Source organism: Abramis brama (assembly GCF_963993115.1).
Source record: "Abramis brama genome assembly, chromosome: 3".
NCBI classification, from domain to species: Eukaryota; Metazoa; Chordata; class Actinopteri; order Cypriniformes; family Leuciscidae; genus Abramis; species Abramis brama.
This window is the reverse complement of record NC_139965.1, coordinates 31718750-31743924: the sequence shown is the minus strand read 5'-3', so window position 1 is coordinate 31743924 and position 25175 is coordinate 31718750. Positions and strand designations below refer to the sequence as shown.

At 37.8% G+C, this 25175-nt stretch overlaps 1 protein-coding gene across 6 annotated transcripts in view; it reads right to left on the bottom strand.

Annotated features, from left to right (window-relative positions):
• The window catches only part of sorcs2 (sortilin-related VPS10 domain containing receptor 2), a 185157-nt gene that overhangs the window by 116316 nt on the left and 43666 nt on the right, over window positions 1-25175 (bottom strand). For all 6 annotated transcript variants that reach the window (XM_084108164.1, XM_084108165.1, XM_084108166.1 and 3 more), the window contains exon 2: window positions 11788-11855. In XM_084108164.1, coding sequence (XP_083964290.1) covers window positions 11788-11855 — 68 coding nt within the window. The remainder of the gene's footprint in view (window positions 1-11787; window positions 11856-25175) is intronic.

Below are 25175 nucleotides of genomic sequence, written 5' to 3'. Positions count from 1 at the left end.
GGCGGGATGATGTGTAGAACTCTGTTGTGACTGACAGACATTCCAATTGTGTGGAAATCTGCAGAGCTTTCAGTGCTGATTCTGTGTGGGCTGAGTGATGGGTGACTGGATGAATAAAGATACAGAGATGGTGAGAAGCAGCAGCTGTGATAAATGCAAGTAGAACAAAGCTGGTAATAAAAAAGGGTAAAGAGAAAACATAAACAGCTGGGATATTGAGATACTAAACTCAGTTTTTAAAGTCTCTAAAAAAAGACAGTGCTGACTGGTGGCCCGGGAGGCATTGCCTGGAGTGATTTCATTTCGCTCCCTCTTCCTCCCCCAAGGACCCTTAATTACACTTGTCGGAGGCACAGGGGGTCAGAGGGGTGGGGGTTGATGGGATGCTGGAGAATCTCTTCATGTTTTATGGAGGAGTGAATCCCCTTGTGAATTGTGTGTGTGTGTGTGTGTGTGTGTGTGTGTGTGTGTGTGTGTGTGTGTGTGTGTGTGTGTGTGTGTGTGTGTGTGTGTGAGTGAGAGGCATGATGGGGGGGAATGTCTCTTGGCTTCCTTCTTAAGCAGTTCAAAAGATGTGTGAAGAACACATGAATTATAAATCCCATCTGCACAAGACATGTGTGAGTATGTGTGAGAGAGTGTGAAACACAAAATGCATTTGAAAGGTGTGATTGGAAGTGCAGCTCCGCTTCCAGCGTGTAAATGTGGGTGTACTCCTGCACACAACAGCTCCCTGTCAGTTCTCCGTGTGCACACTCCTGTTATTTGTGGCGCACTCCAGATAAACACATCAGAATGTATTCATGCCGCCTGCGTCTGTGCTCTCAAAACTGCACAATCAGCTTCCGCGCGACTGGGAGTTTGCTAAAGAGACTCTGAGAAGCGGTCATTTGTATACATCAAGAAAAATGCAATCAATAAAGAAAGCTCAACTGGCTCTTCTACAAGCCTGACAGAAATCATATTTATTTATTTGAAGTGGAGCACAAAATTCTTATCATCATAAAAGCTACACTAAGCAACAAGGGGTTTTCAAATAAGGCATCTTTTGGTCGGTTTAACAGAGCCATGGACAGTCAGTTGAGACTGACAACAGGTGTGACTCTTCAATTGTCCTGTTCATAAACATCTTAATAACAAATAACAAAGTCAAACCCAGTTTTCTGTTCTTGCAAAGCCTGTAAATAACCCCTGTAACTATAGTAACAGTGATCAATGTAAATAGCAAAGATGGAGACAGTCTAATCGAGAATAGGGCTGTTTTCGAAATCGCCCCCTATACCCTTAAATAGGGCACTATTTGAGGGAACAGCCATTTGTATTGGTGTCCGAAATCATAGTGGATGTTTTCAAGTACACTCATTCAATCCCATAATGCATAAAGCAATAACGAGTGAACAACCGATGTACACTCAACAGTTAGAGAATAGGGATCTCCCAGTCACGTGACCCCTAGCCGCGTGTCAGCCATTTTGACGGAATACTTCAGCGCACCTACATGCATGAGAATGCGGATTATCACATGTTTTATGGCTGCGAATTGATTAAAATAATGAATAATGGTCACTGTATTAATTATATTGAGCCTGCTGAAATATTCCTATAAATATATTTTCTTTCCAACTGTGCAATCTGAATAAAAAATAGGCTAAATATATCCACTAAGCTGCAGCAGTCCTATGCTCGTCTTCCCATTAACAGTTTTTTTCTCTTTCTGACATTTCATACCTGTTGGGTTTACATTTTTTAATTAAATTGACTATAACAAAAGATTGCTTGTGTGTGCTGGTGTTTATTCCAGTCTTTTAAAATAGTTGAATTAATGAATGCTCGCGAGGTGCCTGTAACGATTAAATAGGCTAACGTTAGGCTAATAGGCTAACGTTAGGCTATTTAATGTACACAGGGTAGAGGAGAACGACAGTCAACTTTGAATATTATAGCATTTTGGCCATAAACATGTAAATAGTGAAAAGATTGACATTGAAAAATGACACAGAATGATTAAAATTTAATATTTAAATATTTAATCCAAATAAATAAATGTTCGTGGTTCGCACTGATGTTATTCATTTGTTCTCACACACTTCAGCGTCGCCGTCAGACGAACACTGACCACTATCTAGCGCAGCGGCCGTCAGCTAGGCAACTCTTCACGTCATGTCATCACAAAAAGAAATATACAAGAGTAAGATAAAGGAATTAGGAATCATAGATCCTTATGAAGCACCACAAGTTCTTTTTACAGGCATTAAATGTGTAGAAAAACTTCCTGACATTGAGTTCGGTGACATTTACAGCTACCTTATTCACTTCCCATCACGCTACACCGGAGCTTCATTAAAAGCATACAAAAGCTTAGCAGGTTATCGGTATCACGAGTCCGGATGGGTTAGCAACTCGTATCTCATCGCATCCAACTGCACAGTATCGCTCAGGCATGATAGAAAAATAGGTGAATATTTCGCGACGAGCTGTATTATCACCAGCGGTTTAGCATTTTCTATACCGTCAAAATGGCTGCTCCAAATGGCGTGACGTCACGCGGGACGTCCCTATACCCATAGTGCACTATGAGAGTCACACCGAATGAAATCCCCCGTCTCACCAGAAGGCGGCGCCCACAGCTGAATCCTCCATCCATCCACTGCTGGTCTAATGTGGATACAGCGTAATATCACACAGGTTATAGGTATGAATTCCTTTTTAATTATTAAATTGTTTAATTAAGGTTTATACATATCGTTTCGATGACAGAGTTTAAGATAAATATTTTCATTACTACTGGAGCTACCATTAAACAGCAAGCGCAAACTATACAAAAGTGCCAGCCCTTCCAGCACGCTTTGTCCGAATTCGCTCACTAGTTTTCATTCACTCCTTCAAATGGACTATATTAGTAGACTAATATAGGTGATAGTGAATAAGGGTATAGGGCCATTTCGAACACAGCTTAGTTGTCCACCCTCAAAATGAGCCCTGGATATTTATATAGTTTTATAATGCAGTCGTCACTCCTGAATCTAATGCTGTGTGAACGTTGACTATGTTCGTAGTCCAAACTGGGTTCCCCAGGGGGCCACAAGGGGGTGCTAAGGGGTCCAAAAAAAGATTTTACAAATTGTTTTAGGGCTGTTAAAATTAACGAGATATTAGTGTCAGCCTCACTCCATTTGCTAAACATCTGATGTATATGGTACACTGAACTGGAAAAACTTTCGCAAAGTCAGAAGTCTAAATCTGATTGGCTGACCTACAGGAAACTGGCTGAATCCACCAGGAAACAAAGTCTTGACAATGAGCGCTTCACATCAACAAGTAAATGTTGGACTGAAGTTTCAGTGATTGAAATAATCAGTGCTTATTCATTGTAGAAGGATGACAATTCTGACAACAAACTTTACAGACATCTCCAACTAATTTCTTGTGTGTTTGCTGTGTCATTATTTGCAGCTAATAATGCAAATAATAATGCAAATAATGACACAGCAATCTGCATTAAAACATACAAGAAATTAGTCGGAGATATCTTTAAAGTTTGTTCTCAGAACTTTCCTGTCAATAAGAAGTGTGTAAGGTTGCGTTATTGTATTGTCTGTTATTGTAGGCTAGCGTCATTTACCTGCCCCTATATGACACACTGAACAAAACTAACTGTTATTGGTCACTTTACATGTCAGTCAGATGTCCTCTGCCTACCTAAGTGGGGAGTCCTTCGCCAACTGACGCGCCTATAGAGCTTAGACCTTATGCTGTCAGTCAAAGGTCAGGCCATGTGAGACTAACCATATATCAGTAATTTAACAGTATTTTATTCTAATACAGAAGTGTAATTTTGAGAAAAAGCATTAAGTGTTATTCTCACACAGCTGTCAATTTAATTAAGAAAGTAAATACTTTCCAGATAGTATTTTAACAATGCAAAAATATGCAAATATTCCTATATCATCAGCCCATACATGTGCACTGGTGAAAGTAGCAGCAGAGATGAAACACCATCAATGCTAAATGGTTAAAATTAGGGAACACAATTCAGAAATTGCCAGCCGTGGGCTGCTGGTTGAGAAACGCTTGTTTAGCTGCTGACTCTGCATTAAAGTTGAGTTCAAAAGAGAGTAGGATTCCCACTTCAGAGTGGGATAATTTAGATACGAGTTAGTATCACGTACAGAAAGACTGGATAGACTGGTGGATAAAAAAGGAATGTTGCAATAAATACTAAATGTACCTTATAGAGATAATAATTTAAGACACACATTTTCAAACACAGTAAAGAACCCCAGGAGAGGTTTACAGCTGTCATCAACATCTCTTCTGCTCTAGGGACCATGCTCAATGAAGCCAAGACCACAGAGGAAACACACACACATAATCACATATTCATTGATCACTGGGACTTGCTTTGTTCTCTGTCCTCTCTCTACTGACATAAAAGTCAATAACAACAAATAAAGAGCAGTAGTGTAGAAACAAACAGAGTGCGTTAAAAAAATAGCTTGCGTTAAAGATACTGTAGTGGAATAGAAACAAAAATAAAATGCTAAGCTAAGACGACATCAGTAAAATGAAGTGTCACAATGCAATGCGATGTCAATTCCTCCGGAAACCTTCCTCCACTCCAACCTGCCCTTACGTCCTAGTGGTAAGAGTAGTGCAAATTACACCATCATACAAATGTAAAGTTTATTGAATAAATTGATCTCACTGCCATTTTGAGAGCATATTTTCAGGTTTATTGAGTCTGCAAACACTAGTGTTAAAGAGATTATGACATGAGAAATCAAATTTGCCTTGATCTTTCGACATATAAGAGGAATTTTGAATGGTACAAAGTTTAAAGGGGTGATGAACTGAGAAATCAAATTTTCCTTGAGCTTTTGACATATAAGAGGTCATCATACTATAAGAATATCCTGTAAGTTTCAGAACTGAAAACATCCTTGTTAGTCCAATAAAAGCTGTTATTGACACCGGGCACAGCGAACGACAGGTTTTTCAAAGTGGGGATCTATGACGTCAAAGGGTATCAAACACCACCTCCGCAGAAGAAGATCAACGCCTACTTCAACACTGCCTGTTTAGCCCCGCCCACCGATTCACGCATTACATGAAACTCATTATAATATGCAAAACTGTTATCCAATCATAGCAGTGGGTGTTTACTTCCAAGTCTTCGATGCGGCACGCCCATAAAAACCGAGCGTTTCAGGAGCTAGGCTCAAAACCAGGGTAGAAAATAGCCTATTACTTTTTCATTTTGATGTTTTTGAATGTAAAAACCAAGCGAACGTCATAAGTTGACCTCAAACATCAATATAAAATTTTTTTAAAAGCCAGTTCATGACCCCTTTAAAGCCTCCTCCTCATTATAAACAAAGAATTTATTTAATCAAGCTCTATGTATATTGTGGTATTTGTGATGTCACATGGGCAAATGCATTTCCATATGTCTGCACCCAGAGCAAGACACTGACAATTAGTTTTACATCATCACACCCTAAGCACTGCTTACTGGCATTCAGACACTTAACGGCACACACACCAGATGCGAGCGCCACGTCACGTCAAAAGCAAATAGAACCCATTATAATCACTGACGCTGTCTACACTGAATGCAGTATACAGAGACCATTTACTTTACTCCACGTACTTGAGTCTGCCGACAAGAGGACAAATGGAAATTCAAAGCATAAATAAAAAGTAAATAGAAGCATAAAGGAAAGTTCGCTTTGACATGTCCTGTTTAAAAAGCTTGTTTGCATCTCTGTACAGACTTCAGAATGATACCAGGAATGATACTCAGGAACAACTGGATGGTTTATTTTTAATGGCATCCTGGATCATGTCTGAGGATTATATGATTGCACAGAGAATTTGACCGTAGATTGTTTTGAAAATGAAGCACAGTGTAATGGAGAGTTTGTAAAGAGACTCTGGTTGACAGATGTAGCAGTCAGCTATATTGGATATGACAGCAGCTGCATCGTAAATCATAAGTAAACGATTTTATGATGCTTTTTCTGTAAATTACGTTTCATATGGATAATATTTTCAAAACACTTTCTCGCATGCAATAGCGAGTGGGTGTTGATACTGTTTCCTATGCAATGAATGACGTCAGCCAATCATAACAGTGGCCGTTTCCTGAGAAGCCTTAAAGGAGCTGCCAAATAAAATTTTAATATTTTAGACAGGGTCAGAATGAAGGTTTTTCAACATATATATTTGTTTTTTGTGCAAAAAACTTTATTAACATTATAAATGAACATCACATCACATTGAATTAAAATAATAAAAAACAAATCCACGCCATGACCCCTTTAACTGATAGAGCTATCATGAATTTTTAAGGTGCCTCTCTAGGTATTTTTGACTTGGCTTTGATGTCTTTCTTTTACATTATACATTACATTTATGCATTTGGCAGACGCTTTCATCCAAAGCAACTAACATCGCATTTCAAGGTACACAGTTACATTCTCATCAGTTCTTGCTTTCCCTGGGAATCGAACCCAATACCTTGGCGTTGACAAGAGCCAACACTCTACTGTTTGAGCTACAGGAAGGCTACAATGTATGTACCCTGATGGCTTTTATGTACCCTGAATATACATGTAACAACCACAGACCTTCAAATGACCATACGCATTTAAAGGACAATTTAATATATCAAGAGTACATTCAGAAACTAATGCTGTCAATTTAATTTAGTGTGATTAATTATTCAAAATAATAATGTGATAAAAATATGCAATTATTCATGCCCCTGACAATGTAATAGGGAATTTTTCTACCATCTGAGCAATTCAAGCTTGAAGTACCACCTTCATGTTTTTGCAAGTACATACAGATCGATCATTAAAAAATATCACGGACAGAATACAAGAACAACAAGGACAAAATACAAGAAAGTTAAGCTCAGACAGACCGATAAACTGTGATGTTTTAAAGGGACAGTTCAGCCAAAAAAGAACATTCTGTTATCATTTACTTGCCCTTATGTCATTCTAAAGAAAAGAAGATATTTTTGGAAGGAAGGTTTGGAATGACATGATGGTGAGTAAATGATGACAGAATTTACATTTTGGCTACTCTATCCATTTGTGTTCAATGTTATTAAAGTAAATCAGATGTTATTAAAGTAAAGCAGCCACATTTTGTAAGGTGACTGTCTATTCAATGATTTTCTGATCTGCCATATTAATGTAACAAATCTTTATTTGGGGGCTTTTCACAGCAAATAATGATAGATGTGATTTATTGTTATTAGTTTAGTCAAATTTTATTCGATAACCCTCCATCAACAGCCCTGCCAGAAACTCTATCATATAATGTTTCATATAATGTCTAAAAAGACAGTATCTGTGTTCTAATTTATTCAAGCAAATAAACCCTTCACCCGTAAGCTACTTCATAACTGAGCTACCGAAAGGTTTTCACACACTTTTCTTCGATGCTGCAGATAATGTTCGACTTTAACCCGACAAATGAGAAGCCGCAATTGCCTGAACTGAACTTAAATCTCCAGTTTAATTCGATTTATCTGCTCCTTGTGTCTTTGAATTCAGACCGCTCCATCATAACGTCAGTGCATAATTTATGAGTTGAACAACAATTAAAACATCAACACGGAAAACTCTACATAATTTATTAAATGACTGGAAGAGAAAGACTGTCTGTCTGGTTAATGATGGACTGGACTTTGAAGTCTGGTATTCGGCAGCTCTGAATATAATGAATAAATTAAGATAAATTTTTACTAATTTGATTCATTTATTCTAGAACATAGATTTTTTTTTTAGGACAGTCATCTGTGTTACTGAAACATATTCCTGCATGAGAGGTATGAGAGTGGAGTGGCCATTCTCACCAACTGTTCCGGACAAACACCATGTGTTAATGTAAGGCAACTCAAGTGTGTCTTTTTCATGAAAAAAAAGAACTCCCAAGGTGGGATGAGTAATATGATATCCTTATGACTCAAATAACGGTACGAAAAAGGGCATGAAGATGTTTGAAGTACCATCGTGAATTGGAAGGATGAAACAGTACGCTGTAATTTTGCCTTCCTGCCATAAAGAAATTTCCAGATGGCCATAGAGGTACCCTACCTGCTCAAACACATGTCAAGTACAGTCTTGAGCCTTTTCTTTCAAAACATATTCTTCATCTTCTCTAGTGCACATTTATGCCATGTTTGCCTGCATGTAACATGGGTTGTGTTAAATGCTGTAGCTCTAGCTGGGAAAAAGACAGTGTTTAGCATTCCACCTGGTCATTAGGCAGCTGTGCAACTGATATATTCTGTGCCCAAATGTAAAATTAATGCCAACCTCGTATCAACCTCAGACAGACAGGCTAATGAGAGCATTGGAACAAACATGGCATCAATTATTCCATATGCAGCACTATATTTTTAGCTCCATCTTCTTTTCACACTTCAGTGGTCTCAATTTTAAACACTAATATAAAAAACTGAAACAACAACGTTTCTCTCACGATAGACGGGTAATTTAGCCTAACTTTGCCTATAACCCAGAAAGGTTTATAAAGACCCAAACAAAGCAAAACAAACAAAGACCTGGCTGGCAGTCATTATACAGTCAGGGTTAGTTGCTAATAAGTGGATAGTGTGAGGCAATTAGCACATGGTCCAGAAATGCCCTCAGCAGGCCTAATTAAGTCATCTCTAAGTTCAGTGCTAGGGCAATGGACTCTCTTATCAAACCCAAGAGGACAGCAGAAACCAACACAAGAGAGAGATCCAGGCACAAACAATGGTAATTTCTTAATGATGTACTCGCTTTGCATGCTTTAAAAAGAACAAAGGAGCTTATTTATGTCTTACGACCCTGTTTCCTTTCCAGAAGGTACCTTTTGGTTAGTGTTTTTTTTTTTTTTAAAGCTTGCTGAGAGTCAAAGCCTGTTTAGTGAAATATTTTACAATGAGGGTCAGCTGTGGTCTGCTGATGGTCAGTTTTAATGTTTTGAACTGTGGTTTAGTGGTGAAGGAAAGGATAATAGAAGCTCTCTTTTCACTAGCATCTGCTCATGCCTTATGTTCTTCCTCTTTACCTGAGCTCTGTCTTCCTGGACAACTGTGTTAAAGGCCGGCCAGACAGCAGCCCCCACTGGCATCTCTCTTTCTCTCTTCTGAGCTGCATGCCACTTAGTCCATGTGTCGAAGCTATGCTCTCTCTCTTTTACTTCAGGTCATTTTCCATATGCATCTTTATTTTGATTAATCATTCATGCTGTATAAGATGACTATATATACAGTGAGGAAAATAAGTATTTGAACACCCTGCTATTTTGCAAGTTCTCCCACTTAGAAATCATGGAGGGGTCTGAAATTGTCATCGTAGGTGCATGTCCACTGTGAGAGACATAATCTAAAAAAAAAATCCAGAAATCACAATGTATGATTTTTTAACTATTTATTTGTATGATACAGCTGCAAATAAGTATTTGAACACCTGAGAAAATCAATGTTAATATTTGGTACAGTAGCCTTTGTTTGCAATTACAGAGGTCAAACGTTTCCTGTAGTTTTTCACCAGGTTTGCACACACTGCAGGAGGGATTTTGGCCCACTCCTCCACACAGATCTTCTCTAGATCAGTCAGGTTTCTGGGCTGTCGCTGAGAAACACGGAGTTTGAGCTCCCTCCAAAGATTCTCTATTGGGTTTAGGTCTGGAGACTGGCTAGGCCACGCCAGAACCTTGATATGCTTCTTACAGAGTCACTCCTTGGTTATCCTGGCTGTGTGCTTCGGGTCATTGTCATGTTGGAATACCCAGCCTCGACCCATCTTCAATGCTCTAACTGAGGGAAGGAGGTTGTTCCCCAAAATCTCGCAATACATGGCCCCGGTCATCCTCTCCTTAATACAGTGCAGTCGCCCTGTCCCATGTGCAGAAACCCCCCCCCCAAAGCATGATGCTACCACCCCCATGCTTCACAGTAGGGATGGTGTTCTTGGGATGGTACTCATCATTCTTCTTCCTCCAAACACGTTTAGTGGAATTATGACCAAAAAGTTCTATTTTGGTCTCATCTGACCACATGACTTTCTCCCATGACTCCTCTGGATCATCCAAATGGTCATTGGCAAACTTAAGACGGGCCTTGACATGTGCTGGTTTAAGCAGGGGAACCTTCCGTGCCATGCATGATTTCAAACCATGACGTCTTAATGTATTACCAACAGTAACCTTGGAAACGGTGGTCCCAGCTCTTTTCAGGTCATTGACCAGCTCCTCCCGTGTAGTTCTGGGCTGATTTCTCACCTTTCTTAGGATCATTGAGACCCCACGAGGTGAGATCTTGCATGGAGCCCCAGTCCGAGGGATATTGACAGTCATGTTTAGCTTCTTCCATTTTCTAATGATTGCTCCAACAGTGGACCTTTTTTCACCAAGCTGCTTAGCAATTTCCCCGTAGCCCTTTCCAGCCTTGTGGAGGTGTACAATTTTGTCTCTAGTGTCTTTGGACAGCTCTTTGGACTTGGCCATGTTAGTAGTTGGATTCTTACTGATTGTATGGGGTGGACAGGTGTCCTTATGCAGCTAACGACCTCAAACAGGTGCATCTAATTTAGGATAATAAATGGAGTGGAGGTGGACATTTTAAAGGCAGACTAACAGGTCTTTGAGGGTCAGAATTCTAGCTGATAGACAGGTGTTCAAATACTTATTTGCAGCTGTATCATACAAATAAATGGTTAAAAAATCATATATTGTGATTTCTGGATTTTTTTTTAGATTATGTCTCTCACAGTGGACATGCACCTACGATGACAATTTCAGACCCCTCCATGATTTCCAAGTGGGAAATTTCATCTATGTAACCATTTAAATCAGTACATTTGATCAAACACATTTGTGATCAAGTACATTTGAGCAGTCACGTTTATGTACCATTTTTTCTTTCAAAACGTGTACGTCTACTGCAATATCTAGCAATGCTTATTTCCGTTATTTGTACAGTATAAGCAGCAGAAGTGGTCATAGACAAGAAATGCCATTTTATACCATCATACTGTTAACCTTTCTTTAGTCATTCCAGCCCTATACAGCAAGAACCACTGCAGTTAAAAAACACCCTGAAGATTTAAATAAATAAAAAAATACAAATTATAACTAATTACTAGCATTTTAAATGAGCATATCTGACAAATCATTTGCAATTTGGAAACCCAGATATTCATATACAGTAGCTAAAGGAGTATTTCTTAATCTTAGCTGAAGATCATATTAAATACATTCTAAAGATATTTTACAATTTTATTTATTAATTTTTTTTTTGAGAATAAATTGATATGTTTGAAGACAGATAATTACAGGTGTATAGAGAATCTAAATTTGGAAGTAAAAAAAGTAAAGCAAACTGTACATACTGTAAAGTACATGTCTAGCCATACAATTTAAAACTTCAATTGTTATGCATTTAGCAGCACAACCTATAAGATTAACAATATTTTATTCCCCCACAAAATGCACACATGTGGTTGAAGAGTGATAAAGCTTAACTTGATCTGACTAAGGCTAGCATTTAATATTTTCCACAAGAAATCTTTAAATTTGGCATAAAATAAATAAATAGAAAAGCATGAAAAGATTATCAGGGGAATCCCAAGGGAGAATCATATGAATAACAAATTGACTGTTGTCATCTTAAATTTGCCACAAGGGAATTTTTCCATCATTATTTTTGTCTCGGAGTCTGTATGGTTTGAACTGTTTTAACCAAAATTTGACCGGAAAGAAAAATCTCCTGTCACTTACCTCCAAACGGAACTCTCAAGAACTTTGTTGGAGTCTGCATGGTAATATTTAGTGAGAATGAGGATGACCTATAAAGAGAAAAAAAAAGTGTCATTAAACATTAAATGAAATATTTTCACAATTGTTATCATATATTAAAAAATACAGTGCTGTCCAAAAATTACATTAAAAAAATGTATGTGAGATGGAGCAATTTGAACACATTCAGAACACTCAATTTTTTAGTCTGGCAAAGACTCTCTTTGCTGAGAAAATGTACTTCAGACATACACAGAGGCATGATGTGTTTGTGGTATTAAAAACGACATATGCTAACCTCATTTGACAGATCCATCAAACTTTAACCACTTGCTGGACAACATCTTCCTAACTTATGCTAATAACTTACTGTTTTTTTTCTCATAGGACTGACTGCACTGCAAGCAGTTGCTATAGTATTGATGAACGCATCGGCATGATGCCAAGTTACTGTCTTCAACTGGCAGCATGTAGTTAGCAGTATAGAAAGAGCTGACAGAAGTTGTTGGCCTGTGATGCATTTGCAATCAAACATAGATAACTTAAAGTGACGACCAATAGATTGGAATTTTATCTAAAACAGGTTACCAATTTTAAAACCTGTAACTTCATAACACAATATAAGGCTTTCATAACTGGTCTGGATTAGAATCATCACTAAAGTGCCAGCTGGTGATGATGAAGTCAGATTTTCTGATGACATCACCAAAGTGCATTTTTTAAATATATTTTCTTCATGAGGTGTTTCTCATAAAACAAGTGTAATAAAATTGTATTGAAAATCACATGAAATAACGCAAGTAGGGTGACAACAGTATTAACAAGCAGTATATGTATTTTCTCACTCATCCATGCTAATCCATACATACAGCAGTTGCATTTTAGTATGTTTTAATCCAAACATGAATGATAGCTCTGAAAAATGACATCTTGATAATTATAATTTATGTTGTAGGCTTTCTCTATGTATTTTTGTGTTGTGGGATTTTAGCAAGCGCAAAGCTTAAAAAAAATCTGATTAGGCTCTTAGAAACTGCTCAAATCAACACAACACAGATCTACTGTAGCTCCACCAAAAGATTCTTTCTGCAATGTGATTCCACTTGCCTTGAAGTATTTTCACAGTGAAACCCACTATTTCTCTATAAAACTGGTTTCAATTCCAGTACTTACTATGTTTGTGTAAAGGACGCAAAATGCTTTATATTTTGTGCATTAAATTATATCTTGTGAATTAAAAGGAAATACACATGCGATGCCTTCCTCTGGTTGAGGTATAAAATCCAGGGTCAGGTGTATCCCTTAAAGTCAATCCTATCTTTTATTTATGGACGCCTGAGTCTGCAGTAACAAATCAGTAGAATGTGAGTGAAGGAGGATGACTTGTGTCTGCGTGTCTCCTTTATCTTCTCTGCTGCCTCACACACTGGGTCTCTGACAGCAAAGCCCACTGGAAAAGCATCGCCAGGAAAAAGGGTCAGAAAGATTCAGGGCCTTGGCAGGGTGACTGACAGGTCGGTATTGGAATGTGGAAGGAAGCCTGTGGACAGGGCCAGCCTTGGGCTTTGCTCAGGGGATCGGCTGATAGGGTTATTGTCCTGAGCTTGTCCCTCTCTCTGTAGACGACCAGGGGCCAACAAGCAAAGGTTTTTTAACAGTATGGAGTGTATGGGCGAAAAGCTATTTGAAGCTTTTACAGTGATTTATACTGTAGCAGGATTCAAACTGAACTGCTGTACCCAAAGCCAGTTCATTAAAAAATAAATTATTCCTGCAGTCACAGGTATGATTATTTAAAGTTTTTGAAAGAAGTCTTTTATGCTCACCAAGGCTGAATTTATTGAATCGAAAACGTTTTATTTAATTTAAAACATTTTTTGAAATGTAATTTATTCTTGTGATGGTAAAGCTGAATTTTCAGCATCATTACTCCGTCTTCAGTGTCACATGATCCTTCAGAAATCAGTCTAATATGCTGAGTTGCTGCTCAAGAAACATTTCTTATTATTATCAATGGTGAAAACAGTTGTGCTGCTTAATATGTTTAATTGTTTTTGATGAATCCACAGAGATAAACAAACCAAATCAATAATTTTGTCTTTACTGTAATTGTGCAAATAGTATGTGTGAATCAACACTGTCATGTTTGTTTGGTTTGTTTGTGATTTGAGCAAAAGTGAGCAATCTGACCTTTATTGAAACTGTTAAAACAGAGTCTGCTTCTTGTGTTTTACTATTCCACATATCATGTTCTTTTCCTTTCTCTCTCTCTGTCTGGTCCTGTTCTCTTTGTCTATCATCGACTTCCATCATCCAAACAAATCTGAAAAGCATCTCAGGCATCAGGCACCCCAAACACCCTCTTGGCAATTCATGCCATAATTTGTCAAGAACATAACTATTTACCAGATGTGATCTGTAACTAATTTAAAGAACCTTTCTCTCTGGGAATACTGAAGAAAATTAGGATTACTGTTACTGCAAACACAGCTGTATCGGAAAGAATAACCAAGAATATTTTTCTACTTATGACTTTTGAAGGCCTGTGATGAATAAAACATTCATCAAACAGTGGATGAGCGGCCTACATTCACCCATCAAGCCAGTTGGATTTGTGCTCTCCAAAATAAATACCACAGTGTGATCCCCAACAAGAGAATTTGCCCTATTCATCAATACAGACACCATTATGACAATTTCTTTGAACTAATTAAGCTGAAGCTAATCAAACGTATTAGTTAGCCGCAGTATATTGCAGCTCTTTCGGCATCAGGCTACACAGCGAGCAGTCTTCCCAGTCTACCCAGGGGGTCAAGTGCCCCCGCACAGGCGTCAGATGGTGGCCTTTGGAAAGAGTCTGTCTGCAACCAGCTGTCTGCAGCACAACACTAATGAACCACTGGAAACAAAGCCTTTCACTCAGAAAAGAACAACTGATGATCAGCAGCTTAGAGCAAAGCCCACTGAACTCATTACTGACATCAGCATGCAGAGAATAATCTTCACATCATTTAGTTTGAGCAATAACAAAGCTGACATCAGCTGAGAATGATGGGAAGTGACTTAATACACACACTCTGGTGGCAGCCTCTCAGTTTATCAAGTGGAAGAGAGAGCAGACGAAAAGATGAAGAGGGAGAAAAACAACAGTAAAATCTACACAGGAGAACATGCTATTGAGAGTGAATCTTGTGGTTTTATGGAATTTTTTATGGAAAATTATGGAATCTATTTCAAATAGAGATTGACCAATATTAAATTTCTGGCTGATATTTAAATTCTATACTGTTTTGAGACACTAAAAATATCAATCATTTGAATTGCATTAGGTGGTTTTAGGTATCACAGCATTAAAATGTACAGTATAAAATGGATATTCCTTTTGAGATTAGCTAAAGATCACATTTACCAGTGTAATTAAATCATTTGTTTTTAAGATTAACTTTTAGTGAGTGTTAAATGACACATCTGAGTGTAACAGATTATCAAAAGGGGAAAAAAGTAGGGTGGGACTTGGTTCTATGCATCAGTTGCTGACTGGATTTTGAGATATGGCTGTTGCACTCAAAGACGAATGGGTGAATTGTTCAGAATAAGTTTTATAACATGCATTTACAAAATAGAATGAATGAATTTTCATTTCATGCCAACTTTAAAATATCTTATGTTGCCCAATAACCAATATAATATCAATACATCATGTATCCTTAATTTATATAAGAAAATGTCAACTTTTCAGTGGATTAATGAGAGCAGAAGCTGCACAGGGTGAAAAAGGAAAAAGTGTGATTGTAAAATCAGTTCTCTTCTATACACACCACTTGAGACGGTACAATATGCTCAACGGCACTATGTGCGCTTCAAAAAAGGATAAAGGAAAGATTGCAGCTTTTTCTCAAACCTCAGCAGAGATCCCTGGGATTTGTCACTATCACTGTCCTGCATAAAAGCAGATAAATGCCTTGAGCATTACACACACAGATTTGGCTTGCCAAGATACAAAAAGTATAAAAGCGCCTCTTCTACCCTTCCAGCAGCGTCGCAGAAGCCTTTACGCATAAATCATTTATCCATAAGTCAAATTTTTTTTTTTAGTGACATAAAAAAGCTGTCACTAAAGAAAAGGCAGGTCTACAGTTTGTCTCTCCATCTGTTCTGTTGTGAGACGAGGGGTCACAGTTCTTCTGGGGGGAGAACGATTTCTGCTGCTGTGAGTAATGGCGATAGAAGCAGGCGGATAGGTAGCCATCAATCAGTCCACCGCACAGCAACAGACAGGCTCTCTAATGGAGACCTTCGGAGGGAAAGAGCTGTGATCCCAGTGCATTCATACCAACACACTGGCCCTCATCCCAGAATATCAGCTTGGCAAACTGGTTTTAGCTACATCTAAATCTTAGTCTAGAAATATCTGCAGTACATCACATGCTGGGAAAAAATACAATTTGCTTGAAAGACAGCAAGTACAGTGCCTCCACATCAGGCTTCTGCAGGGTGTCTTTTATGGACACCATAAATCTGGTACTAATTAGAGGACGAGACAGAGTGCAGAATCATAAATAAAAAAGATTATATAAATTTGGGAAGCAATAATTTGCTCTTACTGACTACATTTTATTGAAGATTTTAGAGTTCTCAATCGATTCTTTGGATGTGTTGATGTTAATGTTGTTTTGCCCTTGAAAAAAAGACACACATCTGAAAAGATTCTAATCTTGTTAAAAGGAGAGTCTTTGAATAAATGATGTTTCTGTAGGGATGCATTCAAATAGGACACAAGGGGGGCCACTGATGAACCGCCTGACTTTCCCATGTCTGTCTGCGGTTGTGTTTCCTCCTCCTACTGGCTATGTTGCATGTTTCATTCTCTCATGCCTGAAGTGCTTCAAAACCCAAAGAGGAAAGAGAGGACATATTTTCTCAGGCTGTGCATCTCTTCAACAATCCTTTGAAAAAGTGCACGTTTTTCCCAGAAATTTGCTAAAAAAAATGGCAAGAAAAAGTTCTCTATTTGTACCTTTGGGAGAATGCCATTTCTCAACCAGTTGGTGACATTTATTAGGGAAAAGTCAACCAGCCTGTGACGAGCCTTGAATGAACAAACACAATGCCACAAGAGGCACCATTGAAAAAAGCACCATGGCAAACATACCACATGTGAACTGTGACTGCACAGAGCACTGGCTTCAGTTGACTGTTCGACATTCCAATGAACTTGGCGTTTCAATGAAGGGCAGTAAATCAAGTGATAGAGGGAAAATAATTCACCAAGTCTGTACTGAAAGTCATTCTTATAAAGCCAGACATGGAAATGAATCACTCTGCAAAAATGTACGATCCCTCAACTAACACGTCGGATGCAGTGAGACCACACACATACAAAAAGATACATAGAAAGCCATTCACAATTAAAATGACTGCATCTTGTCTCTCAAATTAACGACTGATCATTTGGAATGGGGATACCAATGAATGATGAACAAGTCTAATTTATGTTCCTCAGCATTAATTGGAGAGAAATCCAGTTTAAAATGTGACACATGCTGATCTACAGTATCCTAGGATGATTGATTAGGTAATCTCAGGAATTTGAGATTATGAGAGGATTACTGTAAAGAAGTGTCTGTAGAAAACAATCTGCTTTAGTGTAGGAGGTTCACTAATCAAAAGCATGCAGGCAATGTTTAATAACAAAAGAAACTGCAAGAATATTAACATAATGTCACACTTTACAGTATAATTAGACATGTAATGTGCAATTAAAATGCAACCTGCAGCTACATATTTATTCTTAATGCCATAACAATTAATTACATTTATTTGCAATACAGCGACTCTGCAATGTAAAAGTCCAAAATGAGCACAATGGTTGAAAACTCTTTTACTCAATTTTGGTAAAAAAAAAAAAAAAATTACAAGATAACTGTAGCTTTATGTCCAAAGTTTGTTTTGCCATGTAGCATCAGCTCTGTACAGATCATATCACATGAAGTGAACACAAATTCAGTCTCACTGGATTTTTTGTATTATTGTTTCTGACACATACCTTGTACGACATCAACACAACATATCTTACATTTCCTAAGTACTGACTGCCAATAAATGCCCGGCATGTGAGTGACACATAAAAACAGCTGATACAGGCAAAGCAGGAAAAGAGTGAGCGCAAACCCATTGTCCAGCTGTTGTTTCTTTCCAATGAATTTTTTCCCATCACTCTCTGGAAATCCAGCCAGACTGTTGAATTTGATGGTCTAACTGTGAGTGTGGTGTGCATGCGTTTGAGACCTGATTGAATGGCCTGCAGCGGTGCATTGATGAACTAAGAGGAAAAGTAGGCTTATAATGAACTCTGCAGATAGAAGATCTGGCAAGGCCTCCTGGCACGCTGACAGTGGAGGCTTTTCTCAGCCAGACACAGTGAGAGAGGCTCATAGTGGACACAGCTGTTATTACTGGCATAACAGCTGTCACCTTTGCAACACAGTAATCCTTTACTCTCAATCATCCCTTTATGTTGTGATAATTCCCAATTCCCCATATCTCTCCATTATTCTGTCTGTATCTACCCCTCCCACACCCCCAACTCTCTCTTGTTTTGATAGATTATTATCTCTGCATGGCAATAATTCCTTTTTGACGATACATTTCCATCTATATTTCTTTTTGACATTCTTTAAATTCGACATGATCCCAATATCATTCTTCCACTGAAACTGTCCTGTCTCATTATCAGCATTCAGAGCCTGAATCATCTTCCTGACAAATTTTGCAATGTTATCTGTCTTCACTTATTTGTGTACTTGTGTGGAGTGAACAGAGGACAGATAACTTTTATCTTGGATAGCTGTGGGACTAAACCTGGATCGAATTAAAAGGGATTGTAATACATTGTGCATAAATACTAAAGGTTCAGACTCGACAACAAAGCTTTGCGTGCTGGTTTGAAAACTGACTGTCTTAAGAAGCAGTGGAATGTGAACCCCATTCCGTCTGAGACCCCTTAAGGCGGACCGCATTAAGCTGCATGCTCCACTGAAGCGACGTGCCATGGCGCTGCTTAACAAAAATGTTTGCAGATCACCAAGTTCCAGTCAAACATATAAATTCACAAATAATGACTGGAATGGAACAATTAAAAGTCAAAGAAACCACGGAAGGTCAAAGAAACAAAACAAACTCATGGGGTTAAAATTGTGGGTGGGACCAGAACAAGAAAGACGTTAACAAAGGGAAAGAGAAACAAAGAAAGAGACAAAGGATGACAGAAATGTAACAAAATAGATTATTTAAAAAAGAACAATTAATATACACTTAATTTTAAAAATACTAACTAAATTATGGCAAATTGTTATATGTTGATGAAGGGCTGCTTGACTTTCAATACCCATACTGTAAATTCACACTTTAAAACAATAAGTACGTTGATCTGACATCACAGTTTTTAAGATTCAATCATGCAATCATCAATCTATAAATGGATGTCAATCTTTAAAAGAGATGATATTCAATATAGTTATTGTTAAACCTTTACTTAACCAGGGTGGTCCTACTGATATTTAAAGAGTACAATGAGGATAAAGGCACACCTTAATTTTTTTTTGCTTTTCACTACTCCCATGGTGTATGATTGCAGACAGAAAAAAAAAAGGTTTTATTGCACATTGATGGAGCAACAGATTTTGTGTGAAAATAAATCATAGAAGTGGTTTGTCTGTTTCTTTAAAAATCGTATTTATGTATGAGGTGGCAAGTGGACCACACACAGGGTAAAAGGCTCACCAGCATGGGGCAAAAGGTACACATTGTTTATACAAATACCTCAGCTAAAATAATATATTTTTAATAATATCTGAAGTTAATGCTTGTTCAAAACAATCACTTTAGCAAAGTTTGCACTATTTTCTCGGTTCCGATACTGAGCTCATGTAGCTAAGTTACTCGTACTCGTAAAAATGCTCTGATACCAACAACCGAGACCAGGCAGCGTCTGCACACTTGTGTCCAGACAAAGAAACACTTACAACAGAGTATAATTGGGATAAAAAAGAAGGCTGTCTATGAAGAAAATGTATCTTATTAGTGGAATATTAGGAACACCTATAGACCCTTTTACTGTTTGTACACAACGATGACGTATGCGCGCGCATATTGGCAACGGAAGTATGGCGAGAATCAGCAGCATGTCAAGCTACGCGTGCGGATTAAACAACAGACGCGAGCATTTTTTATTATGTCCTCGCTCCAATCAACACGTTTAATCGCCTGCAGCCACTATTCTGAAACGGCCGTGATCCTGTCGGAATCCTATAAAACTTAAGCCCCTTGGTGGAATATCGATTAGTGCAACCGTAAACGCAACAACCAGACATTTTGATGCTGGGAAACCGCTTTGATAAACTTTCGGAGGTGCCAACACCTTAAGGCCAATTTATACTTCTGCGTCGAGTGTACGCCGTAGTGTACGTCGTAGGCTACGCACGTAGGCGACGCCGTCGTGAGCATTTATACTTCTGCGTATGTCTGTTTTGCTCTGCAGTTACACCGCCGAAACGCTAGTTGACGCGAGCGGGTTCCACTGTGTTTACATTCCTCAATCCTCGCGGGCTTCTACGAACAATGGCGACTGAAAGAGAGCGGATCATGTTGGAGCTGGAGCTTATCGAGGTCCACTTGGTCCATTTCCATGTTGGCTCTTCACTGAATTTCGGAATTTAAAAATGGCGGGCGGTCCAGAGTGCAGAAGATCATTCCGGAAATGCGTAGGAGGAAACGTGATACTACCAAGCCGACCAATCACAGATCTTGCGGTCCGCGTCGTCGCGACGCGTAGTTACATTTTTGAGGAGGTGCGCGTCAGGGTACGGCGAAGGGTACGACGTATGGTACACGTCAATGCGTATGCTACGCCGTACCTACTACGCGCACCCGACGCAGAAGTATAAATTGGCCTTTAGAGCCAGTGGGGAAAAACACCACTTCCGTTGCCAAAATGCGCGCGCAACTATTTGATCACGTGGGCTGTAAAAGGGTCTATAGCAGTGGTGCACGAGCTGATAAGAGAAAAATGTGCAATGGATTGAGCGCGCAGCGGCACAGACGCACGAGCTGCTCGAGCGCATCCCTTTTTCACAGACATCAATGGAAAGAGTGTAGTTCAGTCGGATGTCAATGGCAAAGAAAGTAAAACGAGGCATGTAGCTTATTAACATTAACGAGAGAGAGAGAGAGAGAGAGAGAGAGAGAGAACTTCTGTTGAATGCTCTTGATTGCTGATCGTTCACTTAGCACGTGTTATTTAGATTAAAACTAAATTGTATATATAAGTAAAACATGAACTGTTACCTGATTTGTGTATAACGAGTAGTTCCCTACATTATTACTTACAGGATGTTTGCAGGCCAAGAAGTGTCACATACAAGAAGTTCCAACACAAACATCCAAAGCGCGCGCCCTTAAAAACCAACGTATCAGACAGCGGGCTTGTATTTTATGTCTTGCGCTTGAACGGACGAATTCACACAAAATTATGTAAAAACGTCTGTCTTGGCAAGTATCCTAGTAAGCAAAGTCGGTTACATCTCAAGTGAAAGTAGACAGTATATTCAAATGGGCACGTGTGTTCGGTCTTAAAGGGGCAGCAGTTTAATAAACCTCCTGCTGTGTTTTAATGTTCAAACATTGTTTAATGTTCAATCAAGCAAAGGACAAATAAATTACTCACTGCTCTTGACTAAATAAAAAGATCCATCTATATTTAATTTATACAGTAATGAATATGCAGTGTTTTTTTCCACATTTGATTGATTACTGTAGTTTTTGTTGTAGTATCAAAATTGGAATAAATAATTGATATTTCACTTGTGTCTAAACATTTGTACCACTGACCCAATCCTCAGCACTGAGCCCCTCTGGAGCAGCTCTAAATATGTGCTGTACTGTTAAATGAAAGATAAAATATGATAGAGCAATATGAACAGTGAAAGTAACACAAGTTCATACAAAGCATTTTAGCAGGCTTTATAAAGCATGAAAATAACTTAGCCAAATAATATGATTTATATTCTTTTGGTTTCTCTACAAATACATTTAAAAATTACAAATGCAGTGAAAATACAGGTATTGTTACAGTACCGGTATCGGCGAGTACCAAAAATGACAGTATCGGTATCAGATATCGGTGCATCCCTACTATTTTCGGTTTATTTTGATAAATAAAATAATTAATTTTTGCTCAATAAATATACTGTCATTAAATGTTCATTTAAAAATTCAGAAACAATATTATTTAAAAAGTAAAGATTCTGAAAACATTGAATGAGATCCCATAATAATTGAACATAAGCTTTACAGTAGTAATAAATAAATATGATGTTTTATTATATGATTGTCACAATATCAACCTGTTAGCACTCAGTTTGCACCATTTCCTGCCACTAATTGTCATCATAGTTAATGATTTGATTTGTCATCACTGTCAGCTGTGTTATCGTTAATCACCTCGTTTGCCTGTGTATTTAAGTCCTGTGTTTTCAGTTCACCTTTGTCTGGTCCCATTTGCCTGTCTTCGCCTGGAATTACTCAGTGGATATTATTAAATTAACTTTTGAACTGCTCATCTTTGTCTTTATATCTTTGTATGCAGCTCAACAGTGACAATTATATGATTAATATCACATTTTTAAACATGATGGTTTCATTATAAATATGGTGATTATTCTCTAAGCTGGACACCCAACTTGTTACATAGATCTGAATCTAACCATGTCATGTCAACTAATGGAAAAGCCAGCTGTTAATTATTGTGCCTTCAACAGCAGACACCATACTTTTACACATTCTTCCGTTATTGAAAAACTGCTGCTTTAATTACCTTGAACAAAACATTAACATTAAGACCGTTGTCTCAAAATATAGACAATAATTTTAGATTCTTTATAGACTCATTTGCTACATAAAACTACAACATTTAAACAAATATTAAATATTAGATTAATTTAGCGCAGAATCAGCTTTGCGTTGCTGTCTGCAATCATGTCAAGGATCAGCAAAATTTCCATGTGCATCATCAAAAGCGGTTAAGAAAAGTGCTGAGCTGAATTTTTTTCCATAGTGGTTTAAAAGGCAATAAAGTCAAATGTGCCTGTTAGCCCCATTGTACCCTACCTGGTCCAGAAAAGCAACCCAATATCCAGACACCATTATTAAATACATCAAATTACAACCTACCATTCAAAGGTTTGGGTTGGTAATTTTCTTTAATGTTTTTGAAAGAAGTCTCTTATGCTCACCTAGGTTGCATTTCTTTTGATAAAAAATACAGTAAAATAAATGTAATATGAAATATTTTTACAATTTAAAATAACTTTTTTATTTCAATATATTTTAAAATTTAATTTATTCATGTGATGGCAAAGCTGAATTTTCAGCATCATTACTCCAGTCTTTAGTGTCACATGATCCTTCAGAAATCATTCTAATATGCTAAATTGTTGCCCAAGAAACATTTCTTATTATTATCAATGTTGAAAACAGTTGTGCTGCTTAATATTTTGGGGGAAACTGTGATTTTATCAGGATTCTTTGATGAATAAAAAATTCAAAAGAACGGCATTCATTTAAAATAGAAATCCTTTGTAACATCATAAATGATTATTCCTGAATAAAAGTTTTAATTTCTTTTGCATTTAACAAAAGTAATATTTAAACTGTATGAAATATGATGGAACAAAAAAACTCATTATGCAGCTATATTTAAAAAAAAGCTTCAGATGACATGAGAAAACACAAAACCTCTGATTTAAAAACCCACAATGTTTGCTTTAACCTCTAATCTTTTCCAAACAAAGCAAAAGCCATTGCCTCAGTTAATGGAGTCGTCTTAGATGTGGACTGGTGCTGCCTCAAGAAGTCTAGATTGGCCGTGCACATATGAAACTATTACTTTAATGTGAGCCTTTATCTGGATTAGGGGAAATTACACTGACCACTAGAAAGGAATCCATCTGATGATTAAGAGGGATATACTGACCACACAAGGTTTAGAGGAGAGCAATGTAAACATGTTGAGTAGAGAGAGCTCTATAGCTCAGCCTAATGCTCTCATGGCTAATTGAATCAAGTATTGTTTGGCCTCATCACTCCATTAAACTGTGCACACGAGCTTGTCTGACTCCCAAGAGTAAAGCACCTCACTGCTGCCCTCTCACCCCAAAAACTTTCCTCTCACTCAATTTTTCCTCTTCATATTCTTTCATAGCATCTGCCTGATGGTTCTCTACAAAATCATTCAATTAAATCCATTTAAGACTAATCCACATAAACAAATCATGTATTTATAATTGGTCGTTCCAAACTTTCTTTATTCGGCATGAACACATCCAAATATCATGCTTAGTATCATTGAACCCCAATGAATTTTACTGTATGGACCAAAAAACACGGACATTTTTCAAAATATCTTGTTGTGTTCCACAGAAGAAAAAAAATCATACACGATTGAAACAACATTAGGGTGAGTAAAGGATGATCAAATTTTTATTTTTGGTCAACTGTCCCTTTAACTTTCTTCTTTTCCTTAAGCTAGAGATTTGGTTTATAGCTTGTTCACATTATAGCCTTATGCAATCTCCTATCATGGCCTCTATAACATATGGCAGGGAAAGAAATATGGTGAAAGATATTTTTTTAACAGGCTGGAGAATGTTTACTGGCAAGCAGTACTTTGTAAATGTGGGACCACCCTGTAAGGTCTTTTTCCAGTATGTTTCAAGGTGGTCAGCATTTGTAAATACAAGACAAATGTTAAAAGTAAAGAGACCAAAACAAAACCAGATACCTAGTGTCCATAGTGTCCTATGTGATAATCATTGTAATAATGTCCAGGTACTTTGCTGCTTCCATTTAGTCATTTTTCTATTGTGAAAGAAAATCGTCTTAGGTAAAACAGCTCTCATTTGCTCTCAGGTGAAACTGCTCTCATTAGAGAGAAAGGCTGGTGAGTTGTAAAAGAAGCAGCACCCATCACTGAGCTCATGCACAACAGTCATCACACAGACTCAGAATTCATCCAGAATTCATCCTGCATCACACCACACAAAAAGGATCAATACCCTAACAGGAACAGAGATCATGTTGTTGCAGCATGAGACACAGAAAAAAATAACTAAGGCTTAAATCTTTTAGTTTATTTCAATAAATATTTTGGAGCAAATCAATTGTTAGTATACTTTACAGATTTCTCACTTGAAAATGAATGGCTGTCGTTCAGAAAGTTGAGTAATTATCCAACAACCACCATTCAATTTTGGGGTCAGTAAGATTTTTTAAAAAGAAATTAATACTTTTATTCAGCAAGGCGCATTAAATTG